This window comes from Hoplias malabaricus, chromosome 3 (genome assembly GCF_029633855.1).
Source record: "Hoplias malabaricus isolate fHopMal1 chromosome 3, fHopMal1.hap1, whole genome shotgun sequence".
Taxonomy (NCBI): Eukaryota; Metazoa; Chordata; class Actinopteri; order Characiformes; family Erythrinidae; genus Hoplias; species Hoplias malabaricus.
The window spans coordinates 77,263,358-77,282,664 of NC_089802.1; the positions used below are offsets into that span (position 1 = coordinate 77,263,358).

The following is a 19,307-nucleotide window of genomic DNA, read 5'->3' on the forward strand; positions in this document are numbered from 1 at the left end:
TCAAGCTTTTGAGTCTGCTATAGGAGTGGGCAATTGGATTGTGTGGATGACCACAAACAGTTAAACAAGTATGGCTGATACTATGAAAATGAATGAGGGGGAGTTGAGGCAGAGAATTTCCCTACTTTGCTGTGTAATTATACTGTTAAAACCTCACATTATTATTATTTTCTTTACCAAATTAAAATTGAAATGAATTCAATTAATTTTCAAATAATAAAAATACTGTTGTAAAATCACTCTAATATTTAGATTTCATTTCTAAACATTTTATTTATTTTATCTTCAAAACATTTGGTGGTGAAATTTGAAACCTGTCATTATCATTGAGTGTCTTTACAAACCTTAATATCATGTTTTTATTTATTTAGAAAAATATATTGCATCAGAAAATTCAGCAAAATCACCATAGCCTTTAATGTTTTATATACTTCAAAAAAATGAAAAAATATGTTCTTATATTTAAAGAAACAGTGATGTCACACACATCACATTAAAACATCTGCTGGAAGATCAGAGAAAACAAAAACCATAACAAAAGAAGAACAGATTCTTAAATGAAATGTATACAGTGCTATGGTGTGATAGAGCTACATCACATCACATTAACCCAACAGACCCTGGGTCAATTAGCACTTTGGTGTTGGGGTATTTGGCCACATTTGTTATGATTACAAAGTATTTACATCAGATGTGTAAATATCAATAAAATACAATTTTTAATGTATTACTTGATGATTGAGATAAACTGAAATTCCATGGAATTTCACTGAGATTCCCTTTAAATTCTTGATTATTAAATGTAGCCGTATTAACAGTGATCTACAATAAAGTGGTGTTGATTAATTTTACTCTTTGTTTCCCTGTTGGTCTTTGACCTCAGTGTGCTGTGGAGGACTGTACATCGGAGGATTTTCCATTGGAGGACTGCTCAAGGAGACACCACTCACTATGTTCATCAACTGCAAAACACACACATATACACACACACACACATTAGGAAATTTGTGTCAGTTACTTGCAGCTTGGTTGGTGGAAATGTCTTTAAATATACTGTGAGACACTTTAATGTAATTTTACAGCTTTTAATTGGTAGTAACTCAGTATATCTAAATTAATACTCTGAAATCAAAGTAGATTTATCAAAGGATCAATATATCAGGGATCAAGGGACAGTTATTTAAGAAGAGAGAGAAAATCAGAGCACCTGGAGGAAATCTATACATACACAGAGAGAACACACCAAACTCAACAGTCATTCAGAGTGGGACCTGAACCCACTACCTACAGGTCCCTGGAGCTGAGTGACTACGACACTACCTACTGCACCACCATGCCACCCCTGCTGCTGTTTAAGAACTGTAATTTTACAGTTTATACTTTTTTTACATTGGGACTCTGTAAGCACACATATGGCTCTAACAGACAAATCCAAACAGACTGTTAGTGACTTTTTACATCTGTTTGGAACTATTCATGTCTCTCACGGCCTTGTATTGCCTTGTGATGTTCGTGTGCATACAGTGTTCCTCTCGTCATTTAGTTTTGTGCATTGACCTTACTTTGTTCTTTGACCTTATTTCTGGATTAGCTCTTTGGGATTGTGTTCTCTCTCTGTCCTCATGATGTGACCTTATTGTATTTACCGACCCTGAATTGTTTTTTACACAGTTTTTTCCCTTATAATAAACACTGCTCCACTGCTATCAATCTGTATCTGTCTCATTTATTTCTCTTAGTCCACAGCAGTGTCTTAAAATTATTTTGTGTCCACAGTGACCCCTGTAGGTTTCTCTGACCTGCTGGTTGCTGGGGGCAGGTTGTTGGGGTAAGGGATTGACCACTGAGCTGAATCCTCCAGGGTTTGAAACCACAGTCACATTCACCTACAAACAAACAGAGAATGTGATGAATACTGCAGCAGAAACCAAACACATGTGAACCGTCTTCATGATTAATACAAGGCTCTATTCAAAACAACAGGGTCACACACACTGCTACTACCACTACCTCTATGATGTAGGGTTAAGGTTGGGTAAATGCAGTGTTAAATATGTACTGTGACAGTTTTATTGCTGTACACCAATGAAGGAAGTGTGATGCAAAGTGTAAAGTGTTCCTGGTCTGATTCTTAGTGTTGAATGAGGGCTGGGGTTTAGGCTTTGTGTTGTGGTTAGTTTTATTGTAGTGAAGAATATGTTCCACACTTTAGTGGCACAAAACATTAACACTGACACGGTGCTACAATGTCATGTGTATTACAGGCTTGGCCCTGACACTGAGCTGCATGGACAGATGGAACCTGGTGTTGTGATGTCATACACTGTTGCCAGGCATCATAAGGCACTATGTACACAATATACCACACTGTAACTGCACATGTACTGCACAGTGAATCCAAGATGAATGGGATATATTAACAGAAACCCGTGCAGCTAATATCCATGGAGAGTTTGTATGGTACTGGATCTCATAGCTTCTGTGTGTGTGTGTGTGTGTGTGTGTGTGTTAATACCACTGGTTCATTGCTACAGCTGGCTTTACAGGCAAACACAGAGATGCAGAGGGAGACAATGAACTGAACGACAGTGAAAACCAACAGAACTCCTGCAATGCCGTTAATCAGGTTCTGAAAAACATCATTGTTTCATCATTCAAACTTTTACAGGAGCAGTCACTCACACCAGCAAAAACAAAGTCTTTATAGAAGTGATAATTCATTACTTCTTCCTTGTTTCTATGAAGTGTAGCTCAGCCAAAATAAAAAATTAAACTGCTTTGAATTTCCTGACTAAACCAGTTTATTCACCATAGGGTGATGCTCATGCAAATAGGACAACAATAAAGTAGTGTCACCTTTTTCCTGCATCCATATTTGCTCATGCACATTGCATCCCAATCAATAAGTGTATCAAAACACAGCAGAATGATGGCTACTCCTGCTGCGATGGCGCTGAGCACATTCATCACCAGAGAGCCATTCACCTGGACGGAGAACAGGAAACAACTTCAATAAACTATCAGTATAAGATACAGTGATGTTATCTGTAAATTTTTCCTCTTGGCTAAATGCTTAATTATTGCTGTGAAGTAACTAATACCTAACAAATTGTTGAGGAATGGACTAGTGATCTGTAATTACTTTATCATTACGATATAATATAATGTAAGACAATTATAAAATATAAAACTCTGGCTCAGTACCCAGTGTTGCTTCAGACATTTGAGACTGAGATGGGGGTATTTTAAGACCAAGAAAGTGAGGCCAGTTGTGTTTCTTTGAACTCTCTTGGTCTTAGATTCCCCCAAATGTCCTCCTCATCATACAAACACAGTGAGAACTAGTGCTGGTGTATGTTGGCTGATGAACTAGATCCTACTCTGTCGAGCTGTCCAGTGGGGTTACATTAACAATACATATAAAGAAGTGGCCCTTGGCTTGTTTTGGAGGGTTCGTAACACTGTGTGAGATTGGGGGGAGTCCTATCTAGCCTTCCAGGGAATGCCTTCTAGAGAACACAATAATAGCACTTGTGTGTATTACGTACCTTGGATTTATTAAGTCTGTTACTTGCTGAAACAGCCAGTGCACCAGTGGCAATGTACTGAGGAAGAGGAGAAAAATGAGCAAACTTGAATTGGCACTGGAAAATATGTGTGTAGGCCTCTCTTTTGGGTGAAATGTAACAGGCTCACCATCAAAGAAGCCCAGATGAACAGCCCAGTGAGAACAGTTAATGGAGGATGATCTTGGGTTAATAGTACGATTCCTGACAAGAATGTGATCAAACCAGTCACTATTTGGAAAGTCTGTGGAAAAAGATGTAGAGATTTGATTTGTATCTGTACTGGCAAATTTATGTTTTGCAAACGTTGTTTATGTAAGCATGAATACTGAAAGTTGCTGTGTTGTGAAACCACAGGTTTTCTTTATGACATTTTTGATGTACTTCCTTCATAAACAGAAGGGTTACAGACCATCTCTGTGTTTCTGACAGAGATGTCTCTGTGGCGGTCAGTTCTGGGAATGTCCTGGCCCTCTTCTAGAGTTTTCACTGTTTACTCTTACTTATAGTGCATTGCATGGTCAGGCTCCCATGTATACAGCTGATCTACTTCATTTCACAAGTACCAACACTTTCTCTTAATGCATATAACTTAAATCTGCTCTCTGTTCCACATTCCCGACTGAAGACCTGTGGGGATCAAGCATTTTAGGTTGTTGCTCCTAAATTATGGAACACACTACCAAACATTTTAAGAGATGCTTATTCTATGAAGCCTTTTAAAAAGCATTTAAAGACTTATCTATTCAAGCAAGTGTGTGGATAATGCATCAAGCACATTGTCTTGTATTTTATGGTTTGTTCTTTGTTCATTTTAGATTGTGTAGGATGTGTAAAGCACTTTGTGATCATTGTCTGTGATAAGTGTTGTATAAATGAATTTTACTTATGTACTTACTTTAATTGTTAAAGATGCACTCAAAGCCAATTAATTCTGATTATCCTCTGCTGTACCCCTTCGGTGCCTGATGGCAGGGCCAGCTGGGGCTTTTATTGTTTAAAATATTTCCAAGCATGCCATAATGTGAATGAGATATGAGATTCTATTAAAGAGTTAAGAGCAAAGACCGGAACACTGTTTCATGTACTGCTGTAAATTTAATATTTATTTAAAAGTATGGTCTGTTAAGCAGAAAATTATGAACAAGTGAAGGTGCCACTCTTACCCCTAAAGCCTTGGGTTCTCCTTTGAGGAACCGCTGCAGGGGGCTGTTACTGGACATGTTCAGCCCAGGTTGAGTTGTTGTTTGAGGGCAGATGACATGGGTCACCATGGCGTGGCCAGAGCCAATGTTGGTGAAGGGTACAGCAGGGATGGACATCTTTAACTTCAACTGATTTACTCACCTGAGAAAGCCATGCATTTAAAAGACTGTTAGTACATGGGAAATGTGCCTATTAGCCAAAATATTATAGGGATAAAAACTAGAACTGCACTGCTGTGTCTGATCCACTTTTATTAGAACACACACTAACACACCACCACCATGTCAGTGTCACTGCAGCGCTGAGAATGATCCACCACCTCATCACACCTGCTCTCCTGAGCACTGAAGATCAGGGAGAAAGGGGCTAAAGTTGTATGCAGAGAAAGATGGACTACAGGCGTTCATTTTAGAACAAAGTGCTCCTGTGTGGTCAGTGGAGCTGAAAGATTGTACGGTGTGTGTACGAACAAGTAGATGGTCATCAAGTAAATCAGACCTTGTAAAGATATGAAGTAAAAATCTTATTTTTCTCAGTCAAGTTTCTCACATAATCTCAGAAATTTTATAATAAAATTAATTTTATTTTATTGTGACTAAAGGTACAAACTGTGTAATGCGCCATTAAAGGTACAACAGTGGCATTAATCTCCCATTGCATTCCCTAAAAGTAGATTACATTATCTTCTCTGGAAGGAGAGGGAGATATTTGTAATATTTCATTACAGAACTGTGTAAAATTAAAAAAAAATATTATTTCCTGGGGCATATAAAATCAATACAACTTTAAAATCTACAATTAAAATAGAATAAGGCACATTTGTGTTCCCTAACCAAAGTTACTGAAAATGTTCACCTGAAGGTACCAGCACAGTGATGAACAGATCATTATCTCTGCTGTGAAACAACACTCAAAATCATCTCCAAGAAAGCAGCTTCAGAAGTGAAGCAACAAACCCTCTTAAAACTGAAGCGTAGTTAAAGACACACTGTTTATTTTTCAGTAAATTCTGAGCACTAAACTGAGAGAGTGTAAACAACAGCTGCTGCTCTGAAATGACAGGACAGTGGAGACACATCTGCATTTAAATAAAAACATAGTGTAAAAGAAAGAGAAAAGCAGGCTCTGGATTTACCTGAAATGAAGCGCTGTTGGTGTGTTGTTGTCTGAAGGACTCGTGTTCATTAAAACCTCTGCTGACCTGTGCTGTCTGTAATGAAGGGTGGGTTTCAGAGGGAGGAGGGGTTACACTTGCTATTGTTCATGAAAGGTAGAATCTGGGAAGCAGGAAGAGTTTTTGTAGGTGTGTGTATGTTTATATGTTACAGAAATAAGAGCAGGGTTATTTTTGTGTTGCATGTGTCATCATGAGGAGGGGTTTCCATAGAAAAAAGGGAAAGGCAGGCATTCCATGCTATGCCTTTTTGAGTGACATGTTAAAACCTCATATTCTTGTTTTCTGTATTTTTTTACCAAATTAAAATTTAAATCTCTTCATAAAAGTGTGAGTGAATGTGTGAGTGTGTGCATTGCCCTGTGAAGGACTGGCACCCCCTCCAGGGTGTGTTCCAGCTAGGCTCTGGACACACCATGGCCCTGAACTAGTTAACGGTTACAGACAGTGATTAATCATATCCTCTGAGATTTTAGGCAAGTTTTTCATTACTTACAGTGATAATCTCTTGACTTACACACCCAACTTTCAAACTCACATTCATCACACTCATCAAGTTTTGACTCCATTGCTGGATAATTAATTACATGTCACAATTGTGAATTTCAGGGGCGGCACGGTGGCGCAGCATGTAGTGTCGCAGAAGGACTGGCGCCCCCCTCCAGGGTGTATTCCCGCCTTGCGCCCAGTGATTCCAGGTAGGCTCTGGACCCACCGCGACCCTGAACTGGATAAGGGTTACAGACAATGAATGAATGAATGAATGAATTGTGAATTTCACCTTTCCACTTTGATTTGAGTTGTCTATAGTTCTGAAGTGTCACGGACGATCAAAAGAACAAAATTGGTAAATTAGACCAATTCATCATCAGTGATCAAACTGTAAGGGTTTTTTTTTATTGTATTTCTTAAATACATTAACCTTTAAATAGAGTATGCAGATTGTACAAATAACTGGACATATGACAATATAATTGGTACAGACCTTAATATCATGCATTTATTTATTTAGAAACATATATTGCATCAAAAAAGTCAGCAAAATCACGACAGAGTTAAAGCTTTATATAAATCAAAAATTGAAAAATAAAATCTTAAATTTAATGAAATAGTGATGTCACACACAGCACAATATTGAGCTACATCACACCACATTAACTCAACAGACTCTGGGTCAGTTAGTGCTTTGGTGTTTGGGTATTGGGCAACATTTGTGTTATGATTACACAGTATTCACAGTAGAACACTGAGTTGAACTAACATTTTTAAAAGTGTCTGGAATTCCCTTCAAATTCTTAATTTAATGTAGCCTTATTAACAGTGATCTACAGTAAAGTGATATTGATTTATTTTACTCGCTGTTTCCCTGTTGGCCTTTGACCTCACTGTACTCTGGAGGACTGTACATCGGAGGATTCTCCATTGGAGGACTGCTGGAAGAGACACCACTCGCTGTGTACATCCACTGCAAAACACACACACACACACACAAATGCACACACACAGACACACACATTAGGAAATCTGTGTAAGCTACTTGCAGCTCAGTTAGTGGAAATGTCTTTAAATATACTGTGAGACATTTTAATGTAATTTTACAGCTTTTAATCGGTAGTAACTCAGTATATCTAAAGTAATACTCTGAAATTAAAATAGATTCATCAAAATTCAACATATCCAAGGATCGAAGGAGGGTTTTTTAAGAAGAGAAAAAGAGAGAGAGTGATGGATCCCACTTTAACTCTGTTCCCATTGTTTGTGGGTATTATAAATGATGTGCACATGTACAGTTGAACAAATTTGTCCACAATGACTGAATATTAAAGCACGCTGTAAAAATAAGGTAGATCTCCAAGACCATGCAAGTCGATCACAATAAATCATGGCTGCTTCAGTTATGGCGTTTAAGTTACTAAAGCCATGTCATTCTGTATCCGCAGTGGTTCACAAACTAATTAGCTCGTCAACCACCATGGAATATTGACACGGAATATATTACACAAATATTTCATGCGTATTACAAATTACAACAAAGAGAGAGGCACTATAACCCGGTGTTCTCTCAGGTTGTGCTATTTCTGGGTTAGCTCTTTGGGTTTGTTTTCTCTCTCTGTTCTCCTGATTTGACCTTGTTGTATTTACCAATCCTGAATTGTTTTTACCGTTTTTTCCCTTATAATAAACACTGCTCCACTGCTATTAATCTGTATCTGTGTCATTTATTTCTTTTAGTTGGCAGCAGTGTCTTAAAATGATTTTGTATCCACAGTGACCCCTGTAGGGGACACTTGCTTTTGCTTAATGAGTTTGTTATAAGACAAGAGTGCACTAGTAGAGTTAGTACACGGGCTTCAACAGATGGTAATTGTCGTATTGTGTTGTGCAAAACCTTTTTGGACAATCAGTTCAAAAGGAGAAACACTTTGGAACTGTTTACCTATTGAGATGATAATGCAGTCCAATTTTACAGTTTTTAGTAGAAGAAGTATTAAATTATGGTTAAAAAAAATATTGTTCCTTCTCCATGCCTTCCTTTATAATCATCTTTCATTCATTATCTGTAACCCTTATCCAGTTCAGGGTTGCGGTGGGTCCAGAGCCTACCTGGAATCATTGGGCGCAAGGCGGGAATACACCCTGGAGGGGGCGCCAGTCCTTCACAGGGCAACACAGTCACACACACACACACACATTCACTCTCACACACACACACACACACACCTACGGACTCCTTTTGAGTCGCCAATCCACCTACCAACGTGTGTTTTTGGACTGTGGGAGGAAACCGGTGCACCCGGAGGAAACCCACGCGGACACGGGGAGAACACACCAACTCCTCACAGACAGTCACCCGGAGCAGGAATCGAACCCACAACCTCCAGGCCCCTGGAGCTGTGTGACTGCGACACTACCTGCTGCGCCACTGTGCCACCCCCTTTTTAATCAAACAAGGCCAAACAAACAAACAAACAAAACATTTATATGGACATGGGTTGTAAATTAGATCTCTGCTACAAACACTGTATACACAAAAAAAAAATGGCACAAAAAATGGCACAGACGACAGTGGCAACATCTTGAGGTTGCTCCTCTTTGTTAATTAAGTTTTTGTTTACTTTTTTATCTTGCAAATTTTTAGTTACACACCTTGAGGAGTGTTTTATTCTATCCTATGGATATGGACCAATCGCAACAACCCAGTGACAGCAAACTTGTGTACACGAGGAATCAGCTGATTGCACTACGGAAGAATGCTGGCAGAGTTAATGTCAACATTCCGGAGGAGCTATCGTGCTTTAAAGGGTGCTGTACGGGGATAAAAGTGAAATCAAGGCGGCGTGAGAAGAAGTGGAGATACAAGCCTGCAGTTCCTTCGATGGTGATGGGAAACGTGAACTTTCTGGCTAACAAGTCTGACGAACTGGCTGCCTTGGTAAGAAACCAGAAGTTATACAGAGAGTGTAGCCTGATATGCTTTACGGAGACATGGCTAACCAGCCAAATCCCCACTGCTAACGTTGAGCTGCCTGGCTTCAGTGTTGCTCGCTTGGACAGAGACTGTAAACTTTCTGGCAAGAAGAAGGGAGGTGGACTGGTGATGTACGTTAACAACAGATGGTGCAATCCCGGACATGTTACAGTGAAGGAGACTGTATGCTGTAAGTATGTGGAGTTATTGGCAGTCAGCCTCCGACCGTACTACATGCTGAGAGAATTCTCGCACGCCATTGTGATGTGTGTTTAGGTTCCACTGCGTACACTTCCGGACAGAGTGTGTGACGTCATCTATTCAACAATTGCAAGGCTGCAAACTCAACACACTGATGCCTTTTTTGCGATCTTGGGTGACTTCAATCACATAACATTGGACTCCACTCTCATGAATTTCTACCAGTTTGTCAACTGCCCTACTAGAAAAAACAGAACAATAGACCTCATGTATGCAAACTTGAGGGATGCATACAGTGCCATGCCCCTCCCCCCGCTGGGGAAGTCAGACCACAGCCTCATTCATCTACAGCCAGTGTACAAGCCCAAAGTACAGAGGCTACCAGCCACCACATGCACCTTCAAGAAATGAACACCTGAAGCAGGTGAGGCTCTGAAAGACTGCTTCCGATTCACAGACTGGAGCATGTTACAGAGTGGTGAGGACCTAGAGGAGTATCACACATTGCACTGCTGACTACCTGAACTTCTGTATGGACATTGTTGTTCCCACGAGAACTGTATGCTGCTTTCCCAACAACAAGCCTTGGATAACCAGCAATGTCAAGGCCCTTCTCAAAGTCAAGCTGAAAAAGGCTAAGGAGGAAGACCATCACTGGCCTCAAGAAGAGCAGCAGTTCTGTTGAGGGGGATCTGAACATGATGAATCAGCTGAACCAGTTTTACTGCAGGTTTGACTGTCCTGTTCCTGATCCAGCTCAGAAGACAGTTGTATGCCAGCCACCCCTTGCTGACTCAGACACTGCTCTTGTGTGTGTGCCTGACCCCCATCACAGGCAATCACACCCCTCCCCCACATGGTGTTAATGGTTGCAGTCAATAGCCATCAGTCTCCAGCCATCCAACTACCCCCTGAGACAATCACCTCAGAATCATGTTCTTTGATTTCTCAAGCACTTTCAACACCATCTAACCTCTCAGACTGGGAGACAAGTTCCAACAGATGGGTGTGGACGCTCACTTGATAACCTGGATTACAGATTATCTGTTAGAGCAGCCACAGTACGTGAGACTGAAGAACTGTCTCTCCGACACTGTGATCTGCAGCACAGGAGCTCCACAGGGAAGTGTGCTCTCACCGGTCCTGTTCACCCTGTACACATCTGACTTTTGCTACAAAACTGAGTTGTGCCACATGCAGAAGTTCTCTGATGATACGGTGATTGTGGGGTGAATCAGGAACGAGCAGGAGGAGGAGTACAGGAGCCTGGAGGAGGTCTTTGTGAAATGGTGCAAACTGAACCACCTCCAACTGAACACTTCAAAGACCAAGGAGATGGTGGTGGACTTCCGCAGGTCAAAGCCTGTCCTGCTACCAGTCACCATTGATGGGGTCGATGTGGAGGTGGTGGACACCTATAAGTATCTGGGCTTACACCTAGACAATAAACTGGAACGGTCAGCCAATACTGAAGCACTCTACAAGAAAGGGCAGAGCAGGCTGTACTTCCTGAGGAGGTTGGGGTCCTTCAATGTCTGCAGTAAGCTCCTCAGTATGTTTTACCAGACTGTTGTTGCCAGTGTCCTCTTTTATGCTGTGGTATGCTGGGGAGGAAGCATAAAGAAGAGGGATGCTGGGCGACTAGACAGGCTGGTTAAGAAAGCTGGCTCTGTAGTGGGGGCTGAACTGGAGTGCATCACTTCCATATTAGAAAAGTATATGGACTCTACCTCATGTATACTTTAACCTGACAGCTACAATAGTAGTTTTATACTTAATACAGGATCATTGCACTGAACTGCATTGCCTTGCCCTATTTATTTTACTATATTTATTTCTAATTCCAAACCTCAGTCTATACTGATATTGCACATTCCATACCCTTTGCACTATCCACACTTTTTTCAACTTTTAAACTATATACTGTACTCAAAAGATCATCCTCAGCTGCTCAGTGTATCATAGATTCCTGCCAGGCTATGTTTGATTATTCTTAAGCATACTATGTTAATTTTTTGGTATTTGTTTGTTTGATATTTTGATATATGGCTCAGCCTATATAGTATATTTAAGTACTGTCAATTTTGATATTTGTTTTAGGTTCTAAATTATTTTTAGCATTTAGTTTTTTAGTATCATGTTCTACCATCTACTGTCTCTTATGTACAGTAGATTTTTTTTCTTTATATTAGTCCATTGCTGTTAGTGCTTGTTGTATGTGATGTCTGTAAGCTACTGAGATTTTGAATTTCCCCTGGGGATCAATAAAGTAAGCAAGTAAGTAAGAAAGTAAGTATGTATGTATGTATGTATCTATCTACAGAGCATCTGGTTTTCATGAATAATTGTATGTTACAGTTCCAATGTTGCTGTACAGTCAATGTCAAATAAATAAATATATAAATAAATCAATAAAAATAGGTTTCCCTGACCTGTTGGTTGCTGGGGGCAGATTGTTGGGGTAAAGGGTTGACCACTGAGTTGTATCCTCCAGGGTTTGCAACCACAGTTACATTCACCTACAAACAAACAGAGAATGTGATGAATACTGCAGCAGAAACCAAACACATGTGAACCATCTTCATGAACAATACAGGGCTCTGCTCAAAGACATCGTTATTTCAGGTGTACAACATGTAATACACACATCTGCCAACCTGGAGCAATGTCTCATTTTTGCACCTCTAAAGTGGGAAATACACATACTGCTACTATTACCATGATGTAGTGTTAAGATTGTGTAAATGCATTGTGTTAAATATGTAGTGTGAGAGTTACAGTACATGTCAAATGTTTGGACACACCTCTCAGGGAGAGTTTTCTTTGTTTTGAGCCATTTCCCACATGTTGTGAATGTACAGTACCAATCAAAAATTTGAACACATTCTCTTTCAGTGTTTTTTCTTTGTTTTTTATTGTTTTCTACGTTGTAAATGAATGTGGAATACATTAAAACTATGAGGGAAAATGTATGGAATTATATAGTAAACAACAAAATGTTAAACAAACCAGAATATGTTTTATACTTTAGATTCTTCACAGTAGCCCCCTGTTGCTTTGATGACAGCTTTGCACACTCTCTTCGTTCTTTCAGTCGGCTTCATGAGGTCGTCACCTGAAATGGTTTTCAGTGAACAGCTGTGGCCTCATAGAGAGTTAATCTGTAGAACTGCTCCCTTCTTAATGTGTTTGAGACTGTAACTGGGGTTGTGCAGAGGTAGGGGCTGGTACATAGTTCTATAAGGTGACTAGCTCAACTCCACCAATCACTAATGATATGTGTCCAAACTTTTGACTCGTACTGTATATTAATGTAGAGGTTAGAGTTGAAGGAATGTGATGCAAAGTGTAAAGTGTTCCTCGTCTGATTCTAAGTGTTAAATGAGGGCTGGGGTTTAGGCTTTGTGTTGTGGTTAGTTTTATTGTAGTGAAGAATATGGTCACAAAACATTAACACTGACACGGTGCTACACTGTCATGTGTATTACAGGCTTGGACCTGACAATGAGATGCATGGACAGATACACTGTTGCCAGGCATCATAAGGCACTTTGTACACGATATAACACACTGTAACTACACATGGACTGCACAGTTAATCCAAGATGAATGGGATATATTAACAGAAACCTGTGCAGCTAATGTCTATGGAGTGTTTGTATGGTACTGGATCTAATAACATCTGTGTGTGTGTGTGTTTGTGTGTATGTGTGTGTGTGTGTGTGTGTGTGTGTGTGTGTGTGTTATTACCACTGGTTCATTGCTACAGCTGGATTTACAGGCAAACACGGACATGCGGATGCACACGATGAACTGAACGATAGTGAAAACCAACAGAACTCCTTTAATCCCATCAGCCAGACCCTGAAAGACATCATTGTTTCATCATTCAACCTCTTACAGGAACAAGCACTCACATTCTACCAGCAAAAAAACTGTATCTATAAAAGTGATCATTTATTACTTCTACATTGTTACCATGAAGTGTAGCTCAGACAGGATTAAGAATCAAACTGCTTTGAAGTTCCTGACTGAACCAGTTTATTCACCATAAGGTGATGCTCATACAAACAAAACAACAATAACAGAGAGTCACCTCACTCCTGCAGCTATAGTCGTATCTGCATCCATTACTCCCAAAAACAGATAAATCCAAAGACAGCAGGACGATGGCTATTCCTGCTGCGACGGTGCTTATCACATTCATCACCAGAGAGCCCGTCACCTGGACAGAAAACAGAAAGAAATCTCAATAAACAGCCAGTATAATCCACAGTTAGTCAGCATTGTCCTCAGTGAAGTTTTGTAATTTGTCAAATGTTTCATTAGTTCAGAAATGAGCAAAAACAATGGAGCTCAGAAGGTCTAAATCCAGAGGCATAAATAAAGAGAACCAAAGTGAGAATTATGTACATGTGAAGACAAAATAAACAAAAACACTCAGTTGAAAGAAAAACAGTGTGGTCAATCTTCTCATCATTAGAGTCCTAAAATACAGTATAAGTGTAGACACGTCGTGCCTCTTTGACCTACTGACACAAGCGCAGAGAGCTGCTGCCATGCTGTTTTCACCTTTAGACTATTAAAGCACTACACAGCCCTTAAGGTGGAAGAAAAAGAAGCAAACGTAGCTGTATAATCTCCTTAAATGTGGCAGTAATTTTTTTCATGCGCCTGTAACTGCTTCACTGCTTAAGGTGTTTAACGAAAACGTCAAATATGCTGGTGATTGTGTGAATATTTCAACAGCATTTAATGCGAAACTGTAACTTCAAAGTCGAACTTCGCACTTGGAATCAAGTACGTCATGTTTAAGGTGGCGTGTAGTGAAGTTTAAACGAGTACTAGACAGTATAAAAACATCAGTTTATGTTTATTTTCTTTTTTCTGCGCAGTCCATGTCACCTCTAAATATATTCCCATGTCTATACCCATAGATTATTATTTTATAATAATAAAACATGGAGAAGAACAGTCCCAGGTTTACTTCACTGCTGTTCTCGCAGCTCAGTCTCATGGAGACTTTTTTTCCCTCCTTTCATTTCCTGAACAATATTTTCTCTTCATCTTCTGTTGATACACTACCTCTCCTTAACTTGATGTGAGGGGGATACAAGGAGGCCGTTATTAAGTTGTGGAGCCCTATGCATTGTACGTAGTGAGTGATTAACTCAGATTATGTGTCAAATTTTAAGTAAAGCAAGCAAGATTTCAACAAGACTTTATGCCCTCACCTTTCCCCCGGAACAGAGGAAGAACCAGTGGCGCACATATTCTGTGATTAGACATATTGGTGGAGTTTGGAGGTTGAGAACCACTGAGTGTAAAACAATGATAAAATAAAAAAAGTGTTATACTTTAGTCTTGTAAGTCTTATCCTATATCCTCAACAGATCACTGGCTGAGTACTTGTTGTTCGCCTCAGACATCCAAGACAGGGATGAGGATATTGTAAGACCAAGAGAGTGTTTTCTTGGCCTCTCTTGGCCATAGATTCCCCCCACGTCTCCTCCTCACCTCACAACAACAGTGAGAACCAGTGCTGGTGTATGTTTGCTGATGAAGTAGATCGTAACCTGCTGAGCTGTCCAGTTGTGTTATATTAGCTGAAATATTTATAGAGGTGATCCATGGCTTGTCTTGGAGGGTAGGTGGCGTTGTGTGTGATTGGGGGAGTCCTGTCTAGTGTTCTGGGGGTAAACCCAAAAGAAAACAATAATAGCACTTGTGTTTATCACGTACCAGTCCCTTCTTAAAATTCTTGCTTGCTGAAACAGACAGAGCACCAGCGGTGACATACTGAGGAAGAGAAGAAACATGAGAGAACTGTAGTGAAAATACTGGAAAATATGTATCCGTTGGTCTCTGTTTGGATGTAATGTAAAAGTCTCACCAGCACAGAAGCCCAGACGAACATTCCAGTTATGACTGTTAAAGGGGTCCAAAGGTCGGTTGATAGCACGATTCCTAATAAGAGTATGATCAAACCAGTCACTATTTGGAAAGTCTGTGGAGAAAACAGGTAGAGATTAGATTTACTTCAGTACGGGTAAATATATGTTTTGCAAAAATTGCTTAATGTAAGCATGAATAGCTGAAAACATGAAAAGTCGTTGTGTTGTGAAACTCCATGTTTCTTCTCTGACGTTACTGCTGTACTTCCTTTATAAACAGAGAGAACATGTAAACTCATCCCCTCAGCTTCTTCTCTGTGTTTCTGGCAGTGACTTCTCCCTGGAGGTCATTTCTGGGAAGGTCCTGGCCCTCCTCCAGACTTTTCAACCAATCACAACTTTGCTTTTACTTTCTCATGTTGTTTCCAAGTGTTTCTACTTTTTAACAATGCACTCAAAGCCAATTAATTCAACTGCTTTACCCCTCTGGTGTGTGGTGGCAGGGACAGCTGGGTGATTTATAGTTTAAAACATTTCCAAACATGACATAATATGAGATATGAGGTTATATTTACAGAGTCAAGACCAAAGACAAAACCACTGCAGTAAGCTTAATATTTATTTAAAAAGTATGATCTGTTAATCAGAAAATTACAAACAGGTGGATTTGCCCCTCTTACCCCTAAAGCTTTGGGTTCTCCTTTGAGGAATTGCTGCAGGAGGCTGTTACTGGGGTTGTTCTGTCCGGGTTGAGTTGTTGTTGTTGTTGTTTCTGGTGGAAATACATGGGTCACGATGGTGTAGCCAGGCCCAGTGTTGGTGAGGGGTACAGCAGGGGCGGACATCTTTAACTCCAGTTGATTTACTCACCTGAGAAACCGTGTAAATCACTGTCAGTACAAGGGAATGCACCTGGCAGCTAACACATTACAGCATTTATTTTTTTAATTTTTATTTTTATTTTATTTTTCCACATACAGTAATCATTTGTTAGGGAGTAGCAGTGATTTTGGGCTAGTGATTAATGAGTTGAAGGAGGTTATATTGAAAGCGATAGAAACCTATTTACAGAGAGAAAAAAATAAACAAAAGCATATGAAGTTGTTTATTTTTAGAGCTGTGAAGTTAGTAACATTTTTCAAAATTAACTATGAACATGAACTAATGGAGGGAATACTATAGTGGTGGGGGTGGGTTGTGTGTGTGGGTGGGGGGGATGCGGTGTATAGAAATAACTTATTAAACCGATAATGAGCCAGATCTGGGCTGAGTCTGGCACTAATGGCGTGCTTCTGGCTCAAACTCGGCCATGGTCCGGTTATCGCGATTTAGTTATGGCTTGCTGAACTAGGGCCAAGTCATTTGAGCCGCACCTCAGCCACAACACTTGCGTTTCCCAGACTCGGGCCAGAGCTATCGGCCCACTCTACGGCCGTATATGTTTTTGTTTCACTGTGCGTGATTCGGCCCGAGTGTGTGGCGATACAATTTTGCTAGTTGGGACAGTTATGTTCCTTACCTAAAGTTACTGAATATGTTCCCTTGAGGGCACCAGCAGAGAGATCTTTTTTTTCTGACCGTGAGGAAAAGAGAGATCATCAATGAAAAAAGAGAAGGACTAAACCCTGTTAAAACTAAAAGGTAGTTAAAGACACAGGGTTTAGTTTTCAGGAAATTCTGAACATTCCTATCGGTCCATTTCTGGTAAAAAACTGAGAGAGTGTAAACAACAGCTGCTGCTCTGAAATGACGGGACAGTGGAGATACATCTGTGTTCAAATAAGAACAAAGTGTAAAAGAGAGGAAGAGAAAAGCAGGATCTGGATTTACCTTAAATGAAGCGCTGTTGGTGTGTTGTTGTCTGAAGGACTCGTGTTTTGTAAAACCTCTGCTGTCTGGCGCTGTCTGTTATGAAGAGTGGGTTTCAGAGGGAGGAGGGGTTACACTCGTTATAGTTCATGAAATGTAGAGTCTAGGAAACAGGAAGTGTGTCTGTGTGTGTGTGTGTGTGTGTGTGTGTGTGTGTGTGTGTGTGTGTAAGTGCATGCGGAGGGACTTCCAAAGAATAATGAATAGGCAGGTCCTGCAAAAGCCTCAGATTGGATCTTTTGTTTTCCAAATTAAGGTTAAAATCATGTTGTAAAAATCACTTTCTTAATTTCTTAAATATTCTTAATATTTAGCTTTAATTTCTAAATATTATATTTTGAATTTGTTCCAAAAATCTGATGGTGAAATTTCAAACCTGTCATTACCATCATCAAATGTCTTTACCAGCTTTTCTTTTTGTTGCATTATTTGTTGATGCCACTATAGGGTTCTACAAAGAGTTGGTCATGCCGTTTAGTTTAATGAATGTCCCCTCTGTGTTTCAATCCTTGATTAATGATGTCCTCCAAGACGTTAAGCAGGTTTTTCACAGCTTACATTGATCTACACCCAGTTTTCAAACTCATGTACAACTCATCTGTCAGGTTTTGGCACCTTTTCAGAAGGTGTACAGTTCATCTCATTTTTCCAGTTATGAACTGCACTTCTAATGGCTGAGGCCCTATTCCAGCATGTGTATCATATTTTTGGTTTCACTGAATATACTGTATCTTTGTTAGTATGAACACCACACACATGAAAACTAGAACAGGGAGGCAATCTATCAGAGATGCAAAGCGTGCACACGGCCAGATCATCCACAGCCACTTCCAGAGCAGTAGAGACACTCGGCGCATGTGGCAGGGCATCCAGAGCATCACCAACTACAAGACTACACCACCTGCTTGTGACGGAGATGCTTCCCTACCAGACGTGCTGAATCATTTCTACGCACGGTTTGAGGCACAGAACAACGTAACGGCGAGAAAGTCCACCCCTTCTTTCAGCGACCATGTGCTGTCTTTTACTGCAACCAACGTGAGGAAAACTCTATGCAGAGTCGACCCGCGGAAAGCTGCTGGACCAGACAACATTCCTGGCAGAGTGCTCAGAGAATGTGCAGACCAGCTTGATGATGTCTTCACTGATATCTCCAACATCTCTCTGAGCAGCACCGTTTTTCCAACATGCTTCAGTAACACCACCATCATCCCTGTGCCTAAGAATTCTTCTGTGTCCTGCCTCAATTACTATCGTCCCGTTGCACTCACACCTGTCATCACAAAGTGCTTCAAGAGGCTTGTCAGGAGGCACATCAAAACCCTACTTCCCCCCACACTGGACCCTCTACAGTTTGCGTATCTAGGCTGGAGTTTTGTGTGGTTTGAACATGCATGGAACTGAGCCCCCCTCCCATTAGAAATGTGAAAAGAGAAGGGGGGCGGGGAGATGGGGCCAAGGTAGGAGTGACTTGTATATTATGGAGATGATGTGAAATTGAATGGTATATAAAGTCCTGGGGGGAGGAGTTTGGGCATGATCCAACTCCCAAACTTCAGTTATTATATTGATTGAATGTCTTTATTGTTAATGCACCGGTACAACAAAACTGAAAAAAGTACAATGCTTTCTTAAAGTAGAAAGATTAACACAGACACTGGACATTTAACACTAAACACTTATATTACCTACTTATATAACACTAAACACTAAACAAATAAAAAACAAAAAAATATAAATAAGTGCACTGCTCATCCTCATTCAGCAGGTATGCATTGTTAAGTGCAATAACGGCTCTAGCATAAAAACAGTTATTTAGTCTGCTTGTTATGGCCCTTAATGCCCTGTAATGTCTGCCAGAGGGTAGCAGCTCAAAAAGGCAGTGTCCAGGATGGTATGGGTCCCTGAGAATATTTTGTGCCGTCCTG

At 40.2% G+C, this 19,307-nt stretch overlaps 2 protein-coding genes across 3 annotated transcripts; both read right to left on the minus strand.

Moving 5' to 3' along the window:
- Positions 1–342: 342 nt before the first annotated feature.
- LOC136692841 (membrane-spanning 4-domains subfamily A member 5-like) lies at positions 343–6,023 on the minus strand. The gene is made up of 8 exons (XM_066666546.1): positions 5,908–6,023; positions 4,733–4,913; positions 3,697–3,810; positions 3,549–3,605; positions 2,857–2,985; positions 2,516–2,629; positions 1,800–1,886; positions 343–962 (listed from the first exon to the last, which is right to left on the minus strand). The coding sequence occupies exons 2-8, from the start codon at positions 4,886–4,888 to the stop codon at positions 849–851; spliced, it is 771 nt and encodes a 256-aa protein (XP_066522643.1). The 5' UTR covers positions 4,889–4,913; positions 5,908–6,023; the 3' UTR covers positions 343–848.
- An 824-nt stretch (positions 6,024–6,847) lies between these two features.
- LOC136692260 (membrane-spanning 4-domains subfamily A member 4A-like) lies at positions 6,848–17,462 on the minus strand. Of its 2 annotated transcripts, XM_066665504.1 has the most exons (9): positions 17,341–17,413; positions 17,030–17,083; positions 16,191–16,380; positions 15,510–15,623; positions 15,359–15,415; positions 13,713–13,841; positions 13,367–13,480; positions 12,049–12,135; positions 6,848–7,411 (listed from the first exon to the last, which is right to left on the minus strand). In XM_066665504.1, exons 3-9 carry the CDS (start codon positions 16,353–16,355, stop codon positions 7,298–7,300), a joined length of 780 nt encoding a protein of 259 aa, XP_066521601.1. In that variant the 5' UTR covers positions 16,356–16,380; positions 17,030–17,083; positions 17,341–17,413; the 3' UTR covers positions 6,848–7,297. The 2 variants fall into 2 exon arrangements, with proteins under 2 accessions (XP_066521601.1, XP_066521600.1); XM_066665503.1 differs by lacking the exon at positions 17,030–17,083 and having other exon boundaries at positions 6,849–7,411; positions 17,341–17,462.
- Positions 17,463–19,307: the final 1,845 nt, after the last annotated feature.

What these genes read in the sequence shown, in the direction of transcription:
- LOC136692841 (XM_066666546.1), bottom strand. Translation starts at nt 4,888, where the DNA reads ATGTCCATCCCTGCTGTACCCTTCACCAACATTGGCTCTGGCCACGCC. An exon ending in ACAGACTTAATAAATCCAAG is followed by an intron (nt 2,986 to 3,548) that starts GTACGTAATACA and finishes TTCTCCGTCCAG; the next exon opens with GTGAATGGCTCTCTGGTGAT. An exon ending in GCTGTAGCAATGAACCAGTG is followed by an intron (nt 1,887 to 2,515) that starts GTATTAACACAC and finishes GTTTGTTTGTAG; the next exon opens with GTGAATGTGACTGTGGTTTC.
- LOC136692260 (XM_066665504.1), bottom strand. Translation starts at nt 16,355, where the DNA reads ATGTCCGCCCCTGCTGTACCCCTCACCAACACTGGGCCTGGCTACACC. An exon ending in TCGTCTGGGCTTCTGTGCTG is followed by an intron (nt 15,416 to 15,509) that starts GTGAGACTTTTA and finishes TCTCTTCCTCAG; the next exon opens with TATGTCACCGCTGGTGCTCT. An exon ending in ACTATAGCTGCAGGAGTGAG is followed by an intron (nt 13,481 to 13,712) that starts GTGACTCTCTGT and finishes GATGTCTTTCAG; the next exon opens with GGTCTGGCTGATGGGATTAA.